Source organism: Acinonyx jubatus, chromosome D3 (genome assembly GCF_027475565.1).
Source record: "Acinonyx jubatus isolate Ajub_Pintada_27869175 chromosome D3, VMU_Ajub_asm_v1.0, whole genome shotgun sequence".
NCBI classification, from domain to species: domain Eukaryota; kingdom Metazoa; phylum Chordata; class Mammalia; order Carnivora; family Felidae; genus Acinonyx; species Acinonyx jubatus.
This window is the reverse complement of record NC_069392.1, coordinates 5614482-5634756: the sequence shown is the minus strand read 5'-3', so window position 1 is coordinate 5634756 and position 20275 is coordinate 5614482. Positions and strand designations below refer to the sequence as shown.

Below are 20275 nucleotides of genomic sequence, written 5' to 3'. Positions count from 1 at the left end.
TCCACGTGCCCATCCCAACCCAATCACCTATCCATTTCCCTCCCAAATACTCACCCATCTATCACCTTCACCTGCCCTTCCCTCCACCTACCCATGCATCATCCATTCACCCACCTGTCCATCTGCCGTCCTACCTCCTATTCATTTACCCACCATCCATCTCCCTACTCTCCCACCCATCATTCTCCTTCCCATCTCTCTCCCACCAGTGCGCTTTTGCACCCACGGCCCGCCCGCCCGTCCCCTCCCTTGTGCCAACCTGGCCCACCTCAGGACCGTGGGCGTGCTGGGCTCCACGGAGGTGAGGATGCCCTTCATGCCCGTGTTGTGCAGCACGCTGGGTCTCTGCTGGACGGTGTCCTGGGCCCGGGGTGACATGGGCGAGTGCTGGTGGGAGTGGGGGGTGGGGCGGCCACTGCCGCTGCCGCCCCCACCCCCTCCGCCGCCGCTGCCGCCGCTGCTCTGCTCCGTACCTGGCAGGGACAGGCTGCGGGGTCAGGGGACAGGTCGCGTGGCCCATGAGGACCCCCAGAGGCTGGGACAGGGACTTCCGCCGCCCTACCAGGTCTCCAGATGGGCGCGTGCTCCACGGTGGTGGTGGACGTGAGGACCGGCTTCTCGCGCTCCCGGTCACGCTCCCGGTCGCGCTCCCGGTCCCTCTCGGACGACGAGGTGGTGGCGGGTTTCGTCAAGTGAGTGGGACCCCCTGGAGACCAGAAGTCCTGTGGTTCAGCCCCGTGCTCAGGGAGGGCCGGGGCCTGTCCTCTGGGGTGGATGGGACAGGGGAGGGTTGTTACCTGGGGGGTGGATGGGACGGGGCAGGGGTGTTACCTGGGGAGAGCGGGGAGCTGCTGAGCCGGCTGCTGAAGTGCTGGGGCGCTGTGGGGAGGTAGGCAAGGCGGTCCATGGCGGCGGCGGCCGGTGTGCCCGGGGTCGGGGGCACCAGCACGGGGAGGTGTGGCACTTGGGACAGGTCGATGATGCCTGTGGGAGGAGGTGGGGCCGGGGGGTTGTGGGCAAAGGGCCGGAGGGACCGGGCGCCCACTCCTGGTTCTGCACCGGTCCCCTCGGGCCCCTCTTCTGGATGCCAGGCTCTCCCAGTCCCACCTCCTTTGACCTCCAAATCCCAGAGGCGGTCGTGCCCTGTGGTGGGCATCCCCGCGCACTTGGCTGGCCCCTTCCGTTCTTCCAGCCTCCCACCTGCTCCGGTCAGCTCCCTGTATTCAGTCCCCACTGCCTGAAATACCTAGCGTGACTGCTTTTTCCAAACGGACCCTAACTGGTACTTGGTTGTTGAAAAGAACCTTCCAGAAATGTTTCCAGAGGACGACTTGGAACGCACTCACAAAGCAGCCACAGGCTGTTTGTGAGTCGAGGGAGCCAGAAATTCACAGCCTCGTATTTTGATCTCTTTTGGTCAGGCCAAGGACCCCCATCCACACAGAGTTCGCACAGGCACGCGCTCACCTCCTGCGTGTGCATCTGGAACGCACACGCTGTCAGACACACCCCCACCCTCACGCTCGCGGCCCACACAATTCTCAACCCCGCGCCAGGTCCGCGTGCGTTCTCAAGGCTGTTCCACCGCCCAGGCCTCTAAGGTGACCGCACCCCACGGCCTCAGCGAGAACACCCGCGTCCTTCGCACTCCCGAGGGGGCCGGGCGGACGAGGGACGGGGCCGGTTCTGGGGGCGCGGAATGGTGTCCACCCACCCACCCCCTTGCCCGGAAGTGCCCTCCCCACCCACCTCGAGGGCCAGCGGCATAGTTGAGTGCCAGAGAGGATTCGCGGGGCGAGAGGCCCCTCAGCATGTCAGCCCGCTGGGCCATGGCGGTTGCCGCGTTGTGGTGCATCTGCTGCGAGGTGATGTAGTCGTTGATGATTGTCTGGCGGTTCTCTAGCGCCGCCGTGTCGGGGTAGCCGCGGATGAGGTAAGGTGGGTACAGGTGCGGGTAGGTGGGGTTGGGGGCCAGGTGTCGGGGCAGGTAATAGGCCGCGGCTGCGGGGAGAAGGGGAGCGAGGTCAGGCTGGCTCACCCGCCCGTCGTTCCGCCCCCAGCCCGCGCACCCGACGGCCTCCCCCAAACACCGGCCCCAACCCAGAACTGAGGGGCTACGCGCAGAAAAACCTTGGCTCCCCAAGACAACGTGGGGTACTTTTTATCGATAACGTTCTTCGGATCGAAGTTCCCCTAAAGGGCATCCACAGCGTAGACCGCTAAGATCCCCGAGGGATGCATCCTTTTAAACAGATTTTCAGACCACGTCCGTTTGAGAAACACTCAGGCACGGCGGCCTCTTTTTGATACGTTTGCAATTTTAAAGGCACTGGTAAGTTCCACAGGAAACTGGGGCTGACATGGACGAGGTCCCCGGCCCCGCGCTGTGGGGGTCTACGGGTCCCAGACAATCACCTGCATCGAGAGGGATCCCGCGGGGTATGGAGGTGGGATCGAAGGCCAGGGGGATGTGGCCGCGGTACAGGTCCACACCGCTCACGCCCCGAAGCAGGTGTTCGTAGGGCGAGATGGGGTGGGGGTGGTGCTCAGGCACGGCGCTGTGGGGGGACTTGGCGATCTCCCGGGGCGTGGACGTCAGCTTCCGGTCCTGGGATGCCTTGCTAGATGAGAGGCTGCCTGTGGGGACAGGCCAAGGGGGTGGCGTTGGACCTCTGTGCCACCGCTGTCACAGCCCCCAACACGGGGGCCGCCGGGGCCAGCATTTAGGGGAGGCCACTTGAGGGGGGCGGCTCTCAGGGATGCAAGGACCAGACCTCCTCCTTCACCTGTTTCTTTGCCTCCGGTTCCTGTGTTCTTCCATTTACCCATTTGCTGCTGTGTTTGTGTTCTTTTTTAAAAAACTCATTCATTCATGCTTTCATTTATTTGTTCTTTTGTTCATTTGTTCCTTCCTTTCTTTATTCAAGCAATCGAAAATATTTATGGAGCCTCTATTACAGGCCAAGCACTGTCGTAAGAAACGCAGCTGGCCCCGTCAACACAACAGGCAGGAGACCACACCGACGTGGCGCACTTAATTGCTGGAGAGAAGCGACCCACTGGTCTTCAAGCGAAAATCTCCGCGAGATCAACGCTCCGGGGGACGTGCAAAATGTGACAGAATGTGACCAGAATAGTGGGGGAGGGTCATAAAAGCCTTCCCAAGAATGTGACATTTGAACAGAGACCCGAAGGACAACAAGAAGCCACTTAGGTAACACTCTGCATGTGGGGGAGGCTTCAGGCAGCGGGGAGAGCAGGTGCAAAGGCCCTGCGCACACTCAGGAACAGAGAGGAGGAAACCCGCTGGCCCGGCCTCTGGTGGATAAAGGAATGTGGTGACCGTGACGTGCAGAGTGCACCGGGCCAGGTCCTACGGGCTGCTCACGGCCGTGGCTAAAAGGTGGATTTTTTTTTCCCCCCTAAATGCAGTGAGGAATCACTAGAAAGGTTTAAGCGTTAGAGTGGCGTGACGGGATGTGAATGTTTCAAAGGACGGCTCTGGCTGCATCTGGGACGCAGCATACAGCAGGACAGGAGGGGAGTTGCGGTGGCCCCCCAGGTGGGGAATCACGGTGGTCTGGGGTGGCAGGGAGACGAAGAGAAATCAAAGTGTACTTTGGGGGCAGAAGCCACAGGCCCGGCAGGTGGAAAGTACGCGCCGGCCCGAGGGTGCCCCTGGTTTCTAGCCTAAGCTGAGGGTGGGTGGGGAGGCAGTCCCCCGAGGCAGGAGCCCACCCGGTGCCCGCACCCCACCCCCCCACCCCCCACGCACCCTCTTGCAGGCGTGGGGTGGGCTCCCGTGTGGTCACCGGCGAGCCGCGTGGGAGGTGGCCGGCGAAGGGCGCCCCGTGCTCCTCGTAGGCCAGGGGGCTTTGGCGCGGCTTGCCCAGCTCAGGCACGATGACCGGGGCCCCCCGGGTGATGGAGCCCCCCGAGCTGCCGGCTGCCCCCGGCCGGCCCTTCAGGCTCTCTTCGTAGCAGGCGCGCTCTAGCGCCCGGGCGTCGGCCATCACGTCCAGCGGGTGCACGGGCGGGAACGTGCGGCCGGGGCTGCCGATGATGGAGCGCACGTCATGCTTTTTGGAGCCGGCGGAGGACGGGCCAGTGTCATACTTGAGCGGGGTGCCCTGGGGAGACAGGGGTGTGAGCACCGGCCGCAGGACGTCTCTGAGCCTCAGTTTCTCGGCCACGAAGCAGGAGCGACGGCTCACGCCTCCAGGGGCAGGGGGACGAAGGGCTTTGCTGAGCCTGAGATGAACGCACGGGTCACCGCCCTGTCCGTCCCTGTCCTGGCCCCAGGGCCACCAAGCTCACAGGCCAGCCATGCCCGGAGCAAGCGGGGACCCTCCGTCGGCCCCTGGAGCCTCGACACCCCCACTCCTCCCACTGGTCTGGGACCCCCTCCCCCTGCCGGCCCACTCGAGGTCACTCCAGGAAATTCAGCAGCAAAACCCAGTCCCACCGCCTGGTGCCCAAGGCTCAGAGGTCAGGGCTGAGGTCTGTTTGCTCTCCGGCCAGAAGGGGCAGCTGAATAAACAGGGGGTCATGGACCACAGTGCAGGCTGGCCGCCCCGGAGAAGCCCCCGCTCTGTTGACACAGCCTTGGGAACCCGGGGTGCAGCGGGGGCCGGCGTCTGTAAGCAACAGAACCCTGAGTCTACTCACGAACGTTTTCGTCACTTCCGTAAGAAAGGGAAAGAGATACCCTGCTTCTAACGAGGATACTGTAGAGTCAGACTGGCCTTCCTCTGGGGTCCACGGGCAAGTCTCACCCAGGCCCCTGGCGGTGGCTACCGTCCCCACTGCTTCTCCGGGCATCGGGCACCTTCCCCCCAAGGGAAGCTGGGTCGCCCTCCCGGGATACCCTTCCCAGCCCCGTCTGCCTCATGGCCACGCAGCCCCAGGGACGGTTCCCACCATCCGTCCTCCTTCCGTCCGGCCACCTCTGACCACGGGAAGGGACGGTGGTTTCCACTACCGGCTCCTTGCACAACGGGAGCTGATCGTGCCCTACTGGGCTGGGGCCCCCTGGGCAGCCGGGGCCGCAGGGGTGCAGCAGGCTGGTGGGGGAAACGGGACGCCGAGAAGCAAAGACGTTGCAGTTTAGGAACATCTGGGTTTCACCAACTGCCATTCACTTGCTGTGTGACCCTGGGCAAGTCACTTCACGTCTCTGAGCCTCCATTTACGCACCGATAAAACGAGACCCTCAGAGCGTGGCTGCAGGGGCTAAACTGGGCACGACGCGAGGTGCTCAGGCGGCACCTGGCCTGTAACAAAAACCCAGACAGCAGCAGCCGTTCGTTTTCACGGTGAGCTCGGGGACTATAGCGGGCTGCCTGGGCTCTCTGGGCCTCAGGTCTTCCAGCTGAAGAACGGGGATAATGGCTACAGACCCCACAGGACGTAAATACAATTCAATGAGGTCACGGATATAAAGCCCTCAGCACAGAATCTGGGACGCACACGGCAAAGGGTCAGTGGTGAGCAGCTGTGTAATCTCGGGCAAGGTATCCACTGAGGCGAGCCTCAGTTTCCCCATTTGTAGAGGCCAGGGAAGGAGCTGTCCTGCCCAGCCGGCTCGTTACCTGTGTGATGGAGCCCTCCTTGAGCGGCCGCGGGGCCAGGGGCAGCTCGGGCGTGCGCCGCAACTCTTCCCGGGGAATCTCGTGGATGGAGCGGCCGGCCTCCTTCACCGTCGCCACCAGCCCCTCGTGGGCCGGCTTCAGCTTCAGGGGGCCCAGCGCCTCCAGGGGCCGGGCCTTGTAGGCCTCGGCCAGGTCCCGTGGGGGCGGGGGCGGTGGCGGCGTGCCCTCGCGTTTCAGGAGCTTGGCCTCCCGACGGAGGTAGTCTTCCTGGGCCTCCACGTAGGACCGTGGGATCCCTGCCAAGGAGGACAGGGCGCTGGCCCTCGGCTCTGCGCCCCACCATGCCCCATCCTACCCTGGGGTCTCCGCCCTCCAGTGATTCTGGAGCCAGACGACCTGGCTTCTAATCCGCACTCGCCGTGTGGCCTTGAGCACACGACCTGACCTCTCTGAGCCTCCGAGCCTCAGTCTCTTCACATACAGAACAGGACTACTAATCGAAACCCCTCACCGAGTCGCGCACGTTCAGGGAGATACCGCAGACGGAAAGCACGGGATGGGGCCCGTAGCAGGTGGCTGGCCGCCGACCAGCCGAGACAACGTGGGTGACGTGATAACGGAAGCTGCCGGTGAGTGCCAGCAAGCGGTAACGCCGGCCTCACACGACAGCACCGAAGCGGCACGTGGTGAGTACCGAGCACGAAACAGAGGCTCAGTAAACCTAGCGAGGGCAGGGCGGCGGCTGGTAATCTGCTTTCCCTCTACGTTTCTAAGGAACAAGTGTCCCTGCTCTCCGTTTCAGCCCGTGCCCGTACAGCTCGCGTACACGTGCACGGCTCCCCGCCCCCACCCCCGCCCGTCCGGAGGGAAACCTCTGAGCGCTCGTTAGAGCGGCCCTGAGGGCAGCGGGCGGCCGGACGCCGTGGGGGCGGTGGGCGGCTGGCACCTTGTGTGATGGAGCCTCGGATGTGGTGCTGCTCCTTGAGGTGGTGGGGGCTGTGTCGCTCCGGCGGGATGGCCCGGCCCATGAGACCTGGAGGGGGGCAACCGCATCAGGGTTACGTGGGTCCCGTGGCCACTTGAAAGCAGTCCCCAAGATGATGGCGGGGTGCTGGCACCGGACTCTCTCGGGGGCGGGAGGGGGGGGCCGTCACCGCCTCCAGCCCGACCCTCAGCCAACCCCAGCCCCAGGTTTCCTCTCCGGAAAATCGGGCCAACCGTCCCCGCCCTCCTCCAGGGGGCGCTCTAAGGCACTGAGTTGGGAAGGCCCCCCCCCCCCCCCCCGACCCAGGTCCCGGTGCCCACCTTCGATGCCGGCAGAGGAGATGGCCCTGCTGACGCGGCCCTCCATCATGTCGTAGGTGCGCTTGGGGGCGGCCGTCTCGTGCGGGGGTCCAGAGCTGCTCCTGCCGTCCTCCTTGGAGCACTGGGACACAGATATACCACCTGGAAAGCAGACCGCGCTCGTGGCGGGGGGGCTGGCGGCCCACAGGGCCCGGGGACAGGAGACGCGGCCCCGCCACAGGGCCGGCTGAGCCTCGCGGGGAACCCCAGCGGGCAGTCCTGCCAGGGCCTGAGCCCCGACCCACCGTCTCAGGGGCGTGCCTTCGGCCACACGTGGCCACGTGGGTGTGCACGCAAACACGTCCTCACACGGTGCCGGCTTGGGACACGAACAGCAGCGCACACGCGTGTGTGAGCAGAGATCCAGCAGCAGCGTGCGACCATTTGTGTGTGCACGTGTGGGCGTGTGCACGTACACACGCACGCCGAGAACGAAGCGAGGCCGTGCGCGCAAATGTACCTGTCTGCCTGTGTCCTTGTGCACACGTGTGTACAAGCGTGGACGCGCCTTACGAGTCCACGTGGGGAGAGTGTACAATCTGGGAAGGCTGGCCGTGGCACACGTGGCCTTGCTAAGCCGGGAGAAGCCCAGAGGGGCCCCCCAGACAGGCCCGGGGTCTGAGAAGACAGAGGCCCGGCCTCGCCCGGCAGGCTGGAGCCCCGCCCACAGCCTCTCCCCCTCAGGGCGGCCGAGGCCGGGGTGTCGGAAGTAAGCTCCCCACGGCCCCAGGCCGCGCCCCCCCCCCCCCCCCCACTGAGAACAAGCTCTGCCCCCTGTTCCTACACGGAGTCCGCTCCAGAGGCTACAGGCCGGCGGCCTGCAGACATACTGGGCTGCTTTTCTTGAGAATTAATCGCTGATGTTTGAACACGGTGGTTTCAGACCAAAATGGGAAAAGAGTACGTGATATAAAAGGACAGATCAGCAGTGAGCTGGTGGCCTCCCATCCACACGGGGCGACGTCCACCACTGTCGCACCACAGTCGCCGTCCGGGCTGCCGGGGGGCCCGTCCGCCGTCCCCGCCCCCTGCCACCTTCCACCCGGCCCGCCGCCCTCACTCGCCACGCAGCTCCAAGGAAGCACGTCAGGGACTCGAAGGCCTCGTGTGCCCGCATTCTGCACATGACCACTCGAGAGCCACAGGGGCTCAAGAACCGGTCCGGGGACCCGAGCGGAGCCTGTGCCCTCCCTGCCCACACACCTCGACCCCAGGCCCCCCTCAGCCCCTCCCCGGACCCTCAGCCACACGCTGACGCTGGCCCCAAATACACAGCCGATGGCCCGTCCCGCGGCCACATGGCACCACCTCCACCCCTGGCCAGCACCGAGGGGGCGGGCGGGCACAGGCAGAAGCAGGCACAGAGGAAAAGAGATGCCCGCTCGCCAGAGGAGAAATAATTTAGGGCCCTGCAGTGCCAGGGACTGAGCAGAGGTGAGTGCTCAGTGCTGAGAGGGGCGCCTGTCAGCTGCGTTCTGCTCCACCACCCTGGGTGCCCGAGGCCACCAGGAACCTCATATCCCGGCTCTGTACCCCCAAGTGCCCCCATGCAGGCTGCCTTGGCTGTGGGCCCTGAACCCAGAAGGGGAGAGGGGGCGGAGGCAAGGGGAGGTGGAGGGTCACTCTGGCCATCACCTCCCGCTGGTCCCCCGTGTGCTGCCGATCAGAGCTCAGTGTTGGCCAGAACTGCCAGGCTTCCGCTCTCTGGCCTCAGTTTCCCCACTCTGCTCTGGCAAGGCTGGCCACAGCCTTTAGTTTCCTAAACTGTAAAGAACTGAGCGGAGGTAAAAGGGAGACCAGCCCTCACCTGCTGCTGGCTTGCATCCTGCAGGGACAGGAGGGTCACCACCTCTCTGGTCACGCTTCATGCTGTCACCCAGCCCCGGCTCCCGGTGAAGCCACCTCAATGGGCCAAACACCCTGCTCCCCCGATCCCAAGCCTCCTGGTCTGTCGAGGGGCCAGAGGGTGGCCAGAGAGAAGGACCGCTGTGACTATACATCCGTAAAATGGGGATGAAATGCTTCTCCCTGGTTCTCGACCACTCAGGAAGGGCACCAACTCCCCAGATCTGTTTTCCAAAGGCATCTGGCTGCCTTTTTACCCCCACCACATTTTTCTGGACCCTCCTCTCTTGAGCAGCTCTAGAAACACCAAAGCCTGGGGTCTGGTGGACAGGGCTGGAGGAGTAGGTTTCCAGCACTCACAATCTGCATCTCACGTGGTGTCCTGAGAACTCTGTGAGCGGGGGGCTGCATCCGCTGGGCTCCCCATAAATACCACGTGGCCCCACTTTCCTCCAGCGCCCCCCTCGGCCCTCCGTCTCAAGGTTCTTTCCCAGCACTGATAGACTCCCACGGACGGGAAGGAAGGCCGAGGGCCTGGCTGGCCCCAGGCCGCCCCGCCAGCTCCTCGGGGCTGTTAACAACAGGACTCACCCTCGTAGGACAGGACGTGCCCCTTCTTGCCCTCGTAGATGACGTGGCCCTTAGGCAGGCTGTCCTCCCGGCTGCGGTCCAGACGACTCGGGCTGTCCTCGCCGATGATCCTGGTGATGGTGCCTTTGTACAGGACGTCGGCCGGGGTGCCCTGCGGGCACGGAGCGGGTGAGCCCCCGGCAGGCTCCACACGGGGGTCCCTCGGGCTCGGCGGGCACGACGTGGGCGCGTCCAGCGTGCACACACGTGTGCCCTCCCAGCGCACACACAGGCGCATGCACACACGTGTTGGGTCCACCAGCGCACACGTGTGTCCACCCACGTGCTGCTCCCAAGGCGGAGACAAAGCCCGGCGGAACAGCACCACATCAGGAAGGTTAATCCTAAGTGTGCTTACTGAGCGCCCGCCGCGGAACGGAAACCATCCGGAGCCCCCTCTACCTACTAACTCGTTTAATCCTGGCAATAATCCTAAGGCAGGCACGGTCGTGATGCCTATTTCAGACGGGGAAACTGAGGCACTGAGCGGTTAGATGACTTCACCCAGGGTCACCAGCTAAGGAGGGGCAGGGCTGGGATTGGAACCCAGGTCGTCCGGCCCTGGCGTCTGTGTTCCAACCTGAACTGTATGGGTTTTACTTTCTCAGAGCCCTGACGTGTTAAGCACCGACAGTAACTAATGGGGGTGCTGAGATCCTGTCCCTGTACTGTGCCTGTGACCGTGGGCCAGGCACCCCGGTTTCCCAAACCAGGGTCTGTCAACCCCAGCACTATGACGCGTGGGGCCAGTGTCCTGGGTGTGTGAGATGCGTAGCAGGACCCCCAGTATGTATCCGCTAGATGCCGGAACAGCACCGAGCCTCCCCGATCTGCCCCTCTCCAAGGCGTAACAATCCGAGATGTCCCCAGACGTTGCCCAACGTCCCCTGGCAGGCAGAGCTGCCCACAAAGGAGAACCACGGCCGTAGAGTGAGCTCTCCACGAGGGGAGGTATCCAAGCAGAGAGAAGACAGCCACAGGGAGTGCCATCCTGCCCTGGGCAACCTCCGAGAACATGAGCGTGGGGATTAGGTACTGACCCCCAACCGGGTCAGACTGTTGGATGTCAAACAGCAGCTGTACAAACGAGTTGCCGGGTGGCCTGGGTCAAGTCACTTTGCCTCTCTGAACCTCAGTCTGTACGTCCACAAAACGGGAACAACCTCTGCGTCTGTAATTCTCAAAGGCGCTTGACACAGACAAGCTCGCCCTAAATCGAGACGTCTCTTTCCCCTTTTCCTAAGATTACTGGAGCCATTTCACAGATGTGGGGGTCCCACTGAGTGCCAAGCCCCGGACCAGCGAGCCCCGAGTGTCCCCAGAGAAACTCGTCTGCTGAGACACATCCCCCCCTGCGGGCTAAGGGCACGCGCTGGGCTTTTCCTGCATGCCCTGCGTTGCGAGGAGGGGACAGGAGGGCGCTCTCGATGCGGACGAGCTCCCCAGGCTTCCCCCAGCAAAGGCTCTGGCCGGGGTCTCCCCGCCCCCGGGAAGCATCTGTGCGCAGCGCGGTAGAGCTGGGGGATAACTGGGCGTCCCACCCGGGGCGCCCAACAGGGCCAAGCTGTCAGGACAGGCTCCTCCAGAGGCGGCTGCTGCCAGCACGGCCCTTAGCCGGGTGGGGGCGGGCGCCATCAGAACCGGGCCTGTGACCGGGCCCCTCTCGGGCAAAGCAGTGGCTGAGCAGACACCACAACGGATGGTGGGAAGGGGCTCTGCTGGAGGCACCGAAGGCGGTCCGGGCTTCAGCAGAGGACGGGACGCGAAGGGCTGCGGACGCCGCCCCTGGGGACGACGCACGGGGCAAACCCGTGCGGGCGGGGAGACTGTTTGCCTACGGCCTGTTTCGGGGCCGGGAGCCTGCAGCCTCCCGGAGCGGACCCCAGCGAACTTCGCTCCCGGGGGCGGGAGGAGCCCCAGGGAGGACAGCGCGCCGGGGCCTCCTCCAGCCTGCGAAGGGGCGTCACGCCCGCTGGGTTCACGGGCGCGTGCGCGTGCCTGTGGTCTGTGCCGGGTTTCCCCGCCGCCACCCGGAAGCGAGGCCGTGGGAGCGTCTGACTCCCACGTGTTGTGGCAGCTGTCACCCTCTGCGAAAAACAGCCGACGGGGTGTGAGTGACCGAGACAGCGTGGGGTCACAGCTGCCGGGAAACCCGGGGCAGGTGGGCTCCGAGGGGACCCGGAATTCGACCTTTAATCACAACCGGCCCCTTGAGAAAGACTCCGGGAGGAGTGCTTTTCCCCAGAGGGGAAACCGAGTCAGGAGGGGCCGTCCCCTGCCCGAGTGAGTGGGTGGCAGAGCGGGGACCTGAACACCCCGGCCTGACTTTTGCCCCGGGTGCTCGTTCTTTGCACTCAGCGAGGCTGCCTCAGCTTTCCTTCCCCTCTGTGGTCTGATCTGAGGCCACCGGGGTCGAAAACGCCTCACTGCCGCCCAGCCTATGGCGGGACGCGGCGCCTCTAACGTGCGTGTGGGTGGGGCGGGCGGTGTCGCGCGAGCCTGTCTGTGCGCCCGCCTGTCCCGCTGTGTGTGTCCGTGCCTGTGTCCTGTATGTGAGCGTGTCTGCGCGTGTACTTAGGGGCACGCCCACACGTGTGTTCTGGCTCCTCGTTCTCCGGCACCGTGTTCTAGGGCCAGACGCGGCTGGGCACGAAACCCCGGGTCCGCTGCTCACTAGCCATGTGACCTCAGCTTTAATCTCTGGGCTTCAGTCTTCTCATCTATAAAATGGGCTATCCTAGCACGGGCTCTGTGCCAGCATAAAGCATCTTGTCTGGACCTGGGCGGAAGGAAGGAAAATAAAGCCCGGGGAGCTAAGGACCCCAGGAGCCGGTGGTGCCACACCTCGTGCTCACTGGGCAGGGAGGAGAGGGTTCAACGTGTCCCGGATGCACAGGGAGCCCCCGGCCTTGGTCAGGTGGAGAACACAGCCCCCCCACCCCCCGCCCCCATCTGCATCACAGGAGGGCCTCATGACCGACTCCCCCCAGGGGTGGGGGCCGGCTCGGCCACAATGCGGAGCACAAGGCGCAAACAGCCTGAAGGTGGCCTCCCCTCCCTGCTCCAGGCACCGTGGCCCTCACTGGCCCTCGCCCGTGTGGAGACGCGCCCACTCGCTATTCTGAGACTCCTGCAGGAGGCTCACCCCCGAGAAGTCTCCCCGACTTGCCCGTCCGTGTGGCCTCAGCAGCCCCGGGCATTCTGAATCATGGTATGTCACTCAGTTTGGAGCACCGGGCACTCTGAAGTCACCCGCCCCGTTCTCACGGCCTGTGAGCCCCGGCCTACGTCCTCCAGCTACCCAGCCGGCCCCCTGGGAGCAGCCACTTCTGCGTTTTGCTCAGCACCTGGGGTGCGTGGCTCCACACAGGCAAGAGAAACGACCACGGAACGAGCTGCTGTGCCCAGGACATTATCACACCCACCGAGACAGGTGCCATGCGGTGGCACCAGGGGGAACAGAGGGGCCGGCCCACGGCTCTGCCTGCGGTCAGGGCCGCGTCTGGAGCCGTGGCCCGCGGGTTCTTCCCCCCGCCCCTCGTGCGGTGCCCGGGACACCTACGTGGGTGATGGAGCCACGGTACGTGATGGGGCTCTCAGAAGGCACCCGCGTGCCGGGGATGCCCTTGGTGATGCTTCCTCCCGGAACTGAGCCCAGAGACGTCCCTAAAAGACACGAGACACGGGGCATAAAGGGTGTCCACAACCCCTTCCCAGGTCCCGGCCCTAAAAGCCACCCAGACTGGGCTCCTGGTGACCGGCAAGTCCCCCCCTTGGGGTCTCCCCTGGGGCAGAAGGCCCCCCTGGCCCTAAATGGCAAGGTAAACAATCAGGAAGATGGGGTTCTGGACCCTGTGGGAGTTGATGATCCTCAGATTTGGGATCAAAGTACCCGTTCCTGCCTCGACCCTCCTCCAAAGAGCAGAGGGGCACCCGCTAGGGACGCAGGGCAGGATCCGGGCCTCACGCCCACCCCTCACGCCCTCACCTCTCAGCACAGATGTCTCCTGGGCTGTGGGCACCCCCAGGTTCTCCGGGGGCCCAGCCTGGCCCCGCGGGGACAGCTGCTCCTGCTTCACTCCGCTGAAGGGCGCTGGGGACGGGTGAGAGTGGTGAGCCACACAGCACAGGTGCAGGGGCCTGGGGGGACGGCCCCCACCTAGCCCTACCCAGGGGCCGGGCTTCGGCACCCTCCCCTCAAGCCCCCAACGTGGACAGCTGGAGCCGTGCCCGGGCCATCGAGGTGGGGGGCCCAGATCCTTACCCAGCTTCTTGGGGTCCATGGCAAGGGGCAGCCCCATGGTGATGGGGCCCACAGGGGCCTTGGCGTGCTCTGAGTAAGGGACGTGGAGCTGCACCGACATTCCCTGTGGGGGGCAGAGGTCACGGGTTCACGGGCGCCCTCGCAGTCCCTCCACCACACGCCCAGCCAGAGCGTCCTGACGCCCCTTCTGCGAGAGCCCAAGGGGAGGGGCACGCCGGAATCCCACGCAGGCGGGGAGCCGGGGGCTCAAGTCCCAGGCCGCTGCTCAGCTGAGTCACCACGGACAAGTCCCCAGCTCTCCTGGGCCTCGATCCCCTCACCTGCGAAGCGGCCATCAGGAGCCGGTGGGGCGTAAAGGAAACGGTGCGCATGTGTGGTCCGGGGCAAAGCGGACACCTGGCCCCACCCCTCCCCGCACAGGCGGATACGTCAGGGAGGCGAAGGGGCAGGCAGCCACAGACGGCTCACCACGCGCTGTCGAGTGCATCCGACCTTCCGTTTCACAGAGGGGAAACCGAGGCACAGCAAGTTTAGGTAATTTGCCCAAGGCCACACAGTCTGGCTGCAGAGTCCGTGCTCTTGACTGCCCGAGTCCCCAGGTCCTGGGGCAAACTCCAGCCCGCTCGGGCTCTAGCAGTGAAGGGCACAGAGACGACCCCGGCCCCTCGGGTGCCCAGCCCCCACCGAGGCACCGTTGTTTCCGATGCCCCGCTTTACAGACGGAAAGCCTGAACCCCAAAAGAGGAAGGGGCTGTTCTCTGGGCACCAGGCCACACAGATGCTCCGGGGGGGGTGCTGACCCTCCCGCCTCACCTGGGAGATGGCGTTCATTTGCCTCTCGAGGACGCTGGGGTGCTTAGCGGAGGAGATGAGGGGCGGCGGGTTGGAGATGGTGGGTGGGCGAGGCAGGACGGGCCGGGCGCTGTCATGGAGGCCCAGGGGCAGTGGGTGACCTGTAGGGCACACGCCTGTCCGTCACAGGGCCCCTGCCAGACCGACCACCCCCCACAGGCGCCTGTCCACATGCGCCCTTCCCTCCCTAGGGAAGCCTCCCTCCACCCTGCCGCAGCCCAGCCCCCGTCTAAGCCCCTCACCTCCAGCCCGGACCCCCTTTAACTGGTCTCCCCGTTCCCACTTTACCCCCTCCCCCGCCAACAGCAGCCCATTCCCCTCAAAGGAATTCTGAAAAGCCTACTGGTTCACATCCTCCCCTTGCTGTTTACCTTCCATGGCTCCCCACTGCCCCCAGGATGAACTCTTAAACTTTGACACAGCTTTCAGGTGCCCCCGACCTGGTGCCTGTGGTCTCCCCGGACCCACAGCTTGGGCACCAAGCTTCCACCAAGGCAGCCGGATTCTGTTTCTCAAGTTTCTCCCGCTCTTTCCTGCCTCCGACCCTCTGCGCGTGCAGTTCCTCTGCCTGGCCTGTCTCGCCCTGTTTTGCTCCTGGCTCATTTATCCCACTCATGCTTCGCGATCAGCTCTGCTTAGGACGGCCTTTGCTGACATCACAGCCCTTAGCAGTCCCCAGATGTGCTACTTCTGTTGCTGGCGGGGCCCAGCAGGACTGGAGGACCCAGAAAGAATCTCAACCCCCGGCTGAACGTATCTGTAAACCAAAGCAGGTCCCTCCCCTCCTCCCTTCCTCCCAGACTTTTCTTTCCACCTGCCCATACTCTAGCTCTAAGTCACTGGTGGAAGACAGAGCCCCACTCTAGGGCTGCCCCCTCGCCAGCTCAAGTACCTCCTATGGCTCCCTACTGCCAGTGGCTTCGACTCTAATCCTGCACATTTCTCTAATCTCAAAAGACCCCCTTCTTTCCCTTCACCGACCAGACCATCCCTCTTGCTGGGTCCCATCAGATTCTAAGATCCCTCCGCATGCAGCTCCAAACCAGTGCCAAGAGTTGGCACCCAACCAATGACTGCACTGGCCGACCGAGCTTGGGCCGAGCTACTCACCAGGCGGGGCGTAGGAGAAGGCCGAGGGGTCAGGGGCGTGCGGGGAGGCCTTGATCACTTCACGAGGGGGCACAGGGAAGGGCAGGCCCGACGTCCAGCACGGAGGCTCTGTGGGCAGCTTCTGGCCGTCAGCTGCAAAGGCCGAGAAGAACACAGGCTTCTCTGCTGAGGGGATGAGGCAGGGCCGTCAGCCGTACTTGGCCAGCCCCGCCCAAACAAGGCTCTCCTGCGCCCACAGGACTGGCCTTGGGCAAGGATGGGGTCCTGGCCAATAGTAAGGGGGACTATGCTGGGAGCCCACCAAGTCTGCAGGCCAGCACCGCCCTGAGCCCCTGAGATCCCGGGGAGCTTCTAAGCCGCAGTGTGCCGGGCAAGCGAGGGGCCCTGGACCAACGTCCAAAGCAGGCGCTGGAGCTGGCGGCCTGGGCCCTGCCGCCTGATTTTGTACGGACACTTGCTCTGGAGCATGGCCGCGTCCGCCCGTTTATTTACTGCCTACGGCACAGCTGAGTAGCTGCAGCAGAGACCGTCTGGCCCGTAAAGTCTGAAATACTGACTCTCCGGCTCTTTCTAGAACAAGCTCGCTGGCCTCTGCACAGTGACGAAGGCTTGCTTCGATACGTATGCCCTGGCAGGAGGGCCGACTGGAGGTGCAGACCCTTGGGATAACAACGACCACCACGGCCGCCTGTTTGCTGAGCACGCACTGTGTGCCAGGCACTGTGCTAAGCATCCCGCCAGCATGGATCCAAGGAGCAAGCTTGCGAGAAGGAGACTGTTACCAGATCTGTTGCGTGGAGGGGGAAACTGAGGTACAGACACATCAGTGGAGTTATCCAAGGTCACCATCAAATACGTGGCCAAGTCGGGATTTGAACCCTCAACCTCCTGGCCTCTGCAGCTACAGATAACAGAACAGGAGACTAAGGCCCTCCCACAGCCTCCCACGAGCCGGCACTCGAAGTCCTGTTTGTGTACCGACTCGTTTATCCTCATCGCACCCTAAACGGAACTATCACCGTCTCCATTTTACAGCTGGGAAAACTGAGGCCAGGAGAGGCAAAGTCATCAGGTCAAAGGCCCACCGCTGGGAGGGGAAGCAGCTTCGAGCCCGGGCAGTCAGGCTACAGACTGTGACCTTAACCTTCACTAGGCACTGTGCCCACAGGAAGATGAATGAAAGCTGGCCCCAGGTTCTCAGGCCTGGGGACACCCCGCAGCCATGGCCAGAGGCCAGGGGCCCAGGCCTGTGGTCACGGCATTCGCCCGCCCACTTCCTACTCTCCTGAAATCTGCCCCGAGCTCCAAACCTCTCCCTTGAGAACTGGCTCAGCGACTGGGGGAGGTGAGTGGCTGAGAAGCCAGGCAGGAGACACAACTGGGAAACCCCAAAACTCTCCACCCCTGGGGCAGGAACAGCGGGCAGGTGTCGTCTCTTGGGCCACCTCCGATGGCGCAGGGAGGTTCTGAAGGCCCACGGGAGCGTTAGCACGGAGCAGTGAGGCCTGCCGTGGGCACAGCAGGTGGCAGCGCAGGTGGGCCCGCTCTGGATTCTCCACATCTCTCCCACGAGAGACCGAGCCCCCCGGGACCCATGCCCTGGTTGAGGCGGGCAGCCCACAGGAGGGGGTCGCAGATGTGGGGAACAACCCCGTGTAGGGATTCAACAGCCCCTGATGGAGGCGCCCCCACAGGGCCTGGCCTGAACACCCCCCCTGGGCCTTGCTCGTCCAGCTACCCACCCCTGCCTCCTGCAGCTCAGCCTGGGCTGTGGTGGGCAGGGGTGGGGGCTGGGGGGCTCCTGGGGCCAGGCCAGCCTGGGCGGGAGGCCAGGGGCCTGGAGAGACAACCTGTTCCTCCAGCTGGCCCCAGGGGAGCCCACGCAGGAGCCAGGAAGCAGGGGAGCTCCCGAGAGACCAGAATGGTGCCTGAGGCCAGGGGCGCTGTCTGCCGCGGGGAGCCGTTCCAGGAAAACAGCACCCCCCCCGTCCCGCTGCAATCAGAAACCACCAGTGGTGGCACCCAGGACGCGCCCATGACCTGTCCCAGCAGGTCCTGGCTGGCCCCCGGGTGATGCCCGGCCACCCGAGGGTGGCCTAGCCCTGCTCAGATCCGGCACGGGTCAGAGCTGCTTGGGGCCCTGGCCTCGCCACGCAGCAAACCCCTGGGCTGGTGCCCCGAGCCTGGAATGTTCTCCAGAGCCAGGCCCGGCTCCTCCCCGTAGTGAGGCGTCCTGGTCCCAGCGTGGGGGGCTGGCAGGGTCCCGGGAGAAGGCAGACACCCCGCGCCCTCATCCCCACTCGGGTCCCTCAGCAGGCCCGGCTGCCTTCTGCCTCTGAAACAAACTCCCCGCCTCCGTGGTCATCCCTGCAGCCCAGACTGCCACCACAGCTGGTCGGGAGCAGCACGGTGGCCTCCCCCATCTGCCCACAACTCCCTGTAGCCCTTCCTCCTCAACAATGGCCAGAGAGAAAGGGACATCTTTGCAAAATATAAATCAGATTACTCCCCACAGCACAGACACATCAAAATGCCTCCCCAAAAGGCCTCTCCCACACCCGAGACAGAATCCCTGTGGCACCATGGCCTACGAGGCCCTACATAATCCGGGCCCCAGTTTTCCTGCTCTGATCCTCTCTCCTACCCCCTCACCGCCCATATCCACCTTTTGGCAGCTCCCCAAACACACCAAGCTTGTCCCTACCCCAGGGCCTTTGCGTGTGCTACTCCCTCTGCCTGGAATGAATGCCCTTTCCCCACATCTTCCCATGACCGACTCCTCACCTCCACAGAGACCCCTCTTCTGAGCCTCCCCGACCCTGTTTCGTTCTTTAACTGCGTGAGCGACTCCAAAGTCATCTTGCTTCTTTCTGTGTGTGTCCTGGCTTAATGTCCTTCTCAACCACGAAAAGGGCCCTCGATCCCTTCACCTTGCTCACTGCCAACTCCCCGCCGCCTGGCACGGCACTCGGCCATCACAGGTGTTCAACAAGTGTCCCGACCCAGTGGCCAGCAGACAGCCTGCGTGCCAGCCAGGATGCACCCCCGCCCACCCGTGTGGGTGGCGTCTAAGACTTCGCGCAGCAGGGAGAGCGGACGCAGGGAGGCAAGGGGGCAGGCTGACTACATGGGGCATGTCTGGCAGGCCCGTGTCACTAGTGGGAAGCGTGGAGCGGCCCTCCCTCAGGGACGGCCCTGCTCTTTGTTCTCACACAGGCACACAGCAGCACCCTCAAGGGGGCCCACGGCCAAGGGCCAATCCGGCTTCCTAGGGAAGGGCTCTGTACACGAGAAGTGGGTGCAGGTGGCACCCGCCCTCCGACCCCTCGAGCGGCCAGCGGGAGCCGAGGCTGGCCCGGCGCTTGCGGGGGGGGGGGGGGGGGCCTTGGAGGAACTGCGCCCAGCACCTCTGATGCACACGGACCCACCGCGCGCCAGGCTGAACGGGGAGGGGCGCCCCTTCGGGGACACAGGCCTGGAACTTCCTGGGCCCAATGGGGAGTGTGAGGCGGAGAGAAACCGCAGAGCACAAGAAACCACGCCTGGCCCGCCTCCTGACCTTGAGCTTCCCGTGGCCACAACAAAGCGCGCCCCGGGCAGCTGCTGTAACACAGCTGCTCCGGGAATTACCCCACGGGCTCCCCGCTGGACCCGGCGACCTCGGCCTGGAGCAAGGTCAGGGTGAGCGCTGGAGTGGGGCAGCGCTTCCGGCCCGGGGCCCAGAGCCGCTGCCAGCTGGGCGCCGAGCCTCCTCTACGGCTCTAGAAGCTCACACGTGGGCGGAATCCCGTGGAATCAGAGGCTGCGCCACAGACGCGCTTACGTGCAGACACGGCGTCTTTGAACAACTTTTAACGTTGCCAGTGCCGAGAAGCCAGATCTCACGTGAAAACACGGGTTCCTGGCTTCTCTGGAAGAACAACGGCAGGCCCGCACCGCCACGGGGTGACTCGGCAGAAGCCAGCAGGTGCCCGCCTCAGACCAGGAGCTCCCGGTTCGCCACCGTTCCCAGCATGCCCCACGGCCTCGCCTCCACCGCTTCCGCTCACCTACCCGGCTCGCCTGCCCCTACAGGCTCGGAGCCGCGACAGCCGGCCCACGCGCGCAGACGGCCCCCATCCCCGTCCCCGTCGTGCCCCCACGCCCCCCTACTCTCCACCACGGCCATGGGCACCCACTCACCCTCCTTCTCAGCAGGAGGCACGGGGCTCCTGCTTTTGCCTCGGGGGCTGTTGCCGGGCTGTTGGGGGGTGTCGTTCTCCGGCTGCAGGTGCTGTGGCGGCAGGGGGGCAGGGGGAGCCACGTCCTCCCGGGGGGGCTCATGGACTTTGGTGACCTGCTGAGAGAAGCGAGGGGAAATGAGTATCTTGACAGGCCGTCCGTGGGCCGCAGAGATCGGGGAACGCCTTCCAGGCCCCCCGCAGGTGACAAGCCCGAAGGCCAAGGCGGCAAGGTGTCCAAAGGCACGCAGCTCAGGGGACGGGAGGGTAGGTCTTTGCAGAAAGGGCGCGGGGTGTGGCCGCCCGTGCCCCCTGCCCCGAGTCTCCGCGGGTCTGGGAGGTCGGGACGGACGAGCAGGACCGTGCCCGGCCCCAGCAGCTGGCCGTACAGCCTGGCCCGCCCCGTGCCCCTCACTCCG

General features: G+C 64.6%; 1 protein-coding gene across 27 annotated transcripts in view; it reads right to left on the bottom strand.

Annotated features, from left to right (window-relative positions):
- The window catches only part of NCOR2 (nuclear receptor corepressor 2), a 212196-nt gene that overhangs the window by 13390 nt on the left and 178531 nt on the right, over positions 1 to 20275 (bottom strand). For 14 of the 27 annotated variants that reach the window (XM_053206160.1, XM_053206157.1, XM_053206158.1 and 11 more), the window contains 16 exons: positions 19819 to 19975; positions 15637 to 15801; positions 14488 to 14627; positions 13675 to 13777; positions 13399 to 13503; positions 12973 to 13076; positions 9372 to 9522; positions 6897 to 7037; positions 6538 to 6624; positions 5592 to 5887; positions 3776 to 4130; positions 2416 to 2637; positions 1750 to 2001; positions 832 to 984; positions 563 to 706; positions 260 to 473 (listed from right to left, as the gene is read on the bottom strand). In XM_053206160.1, coding sequence (XP_053062135.1) covers positions 260 to 473; positions 563 to 706; positions 832 to 984; positions 1750 to 2001; positions 2416 to 2637; positions 3776 to 4130; positions 5592 to 5887; positions 6538 to 6624; positions 6897 to 7037; positions 9372 to 9522; positions 12973 to 13076; positions 13399 to 13503; positions 13675 to 13777; positions 14488 to 14627; positions 15637 to 15801; positions 19819 to 19975 — 2789 coding nt within the window. The remainder of the gene's footprint in view (positions 1 to 259; positions 474 to 562; positions 707 to 831; positions 985 to 1749; positions 2002 to 2415; positions 2638 to 3775; positions 4131 to 5591; positions 5888 to 6537; positions 6625 to 6896; positions 7038 to 9371; positions 9523 to 12972; positions 13077 to 13398; positions 13504 to 13674; positions 13778 to 14487; positions 14628 to 15636; positions 15802 to 19818; positions 19976 to 20275) is intronic. The other 13 variants (XM_053206161.1, XM_053206168.1, XM_053206170.1 and 10 more) reach the window with 5 other exon arrangements.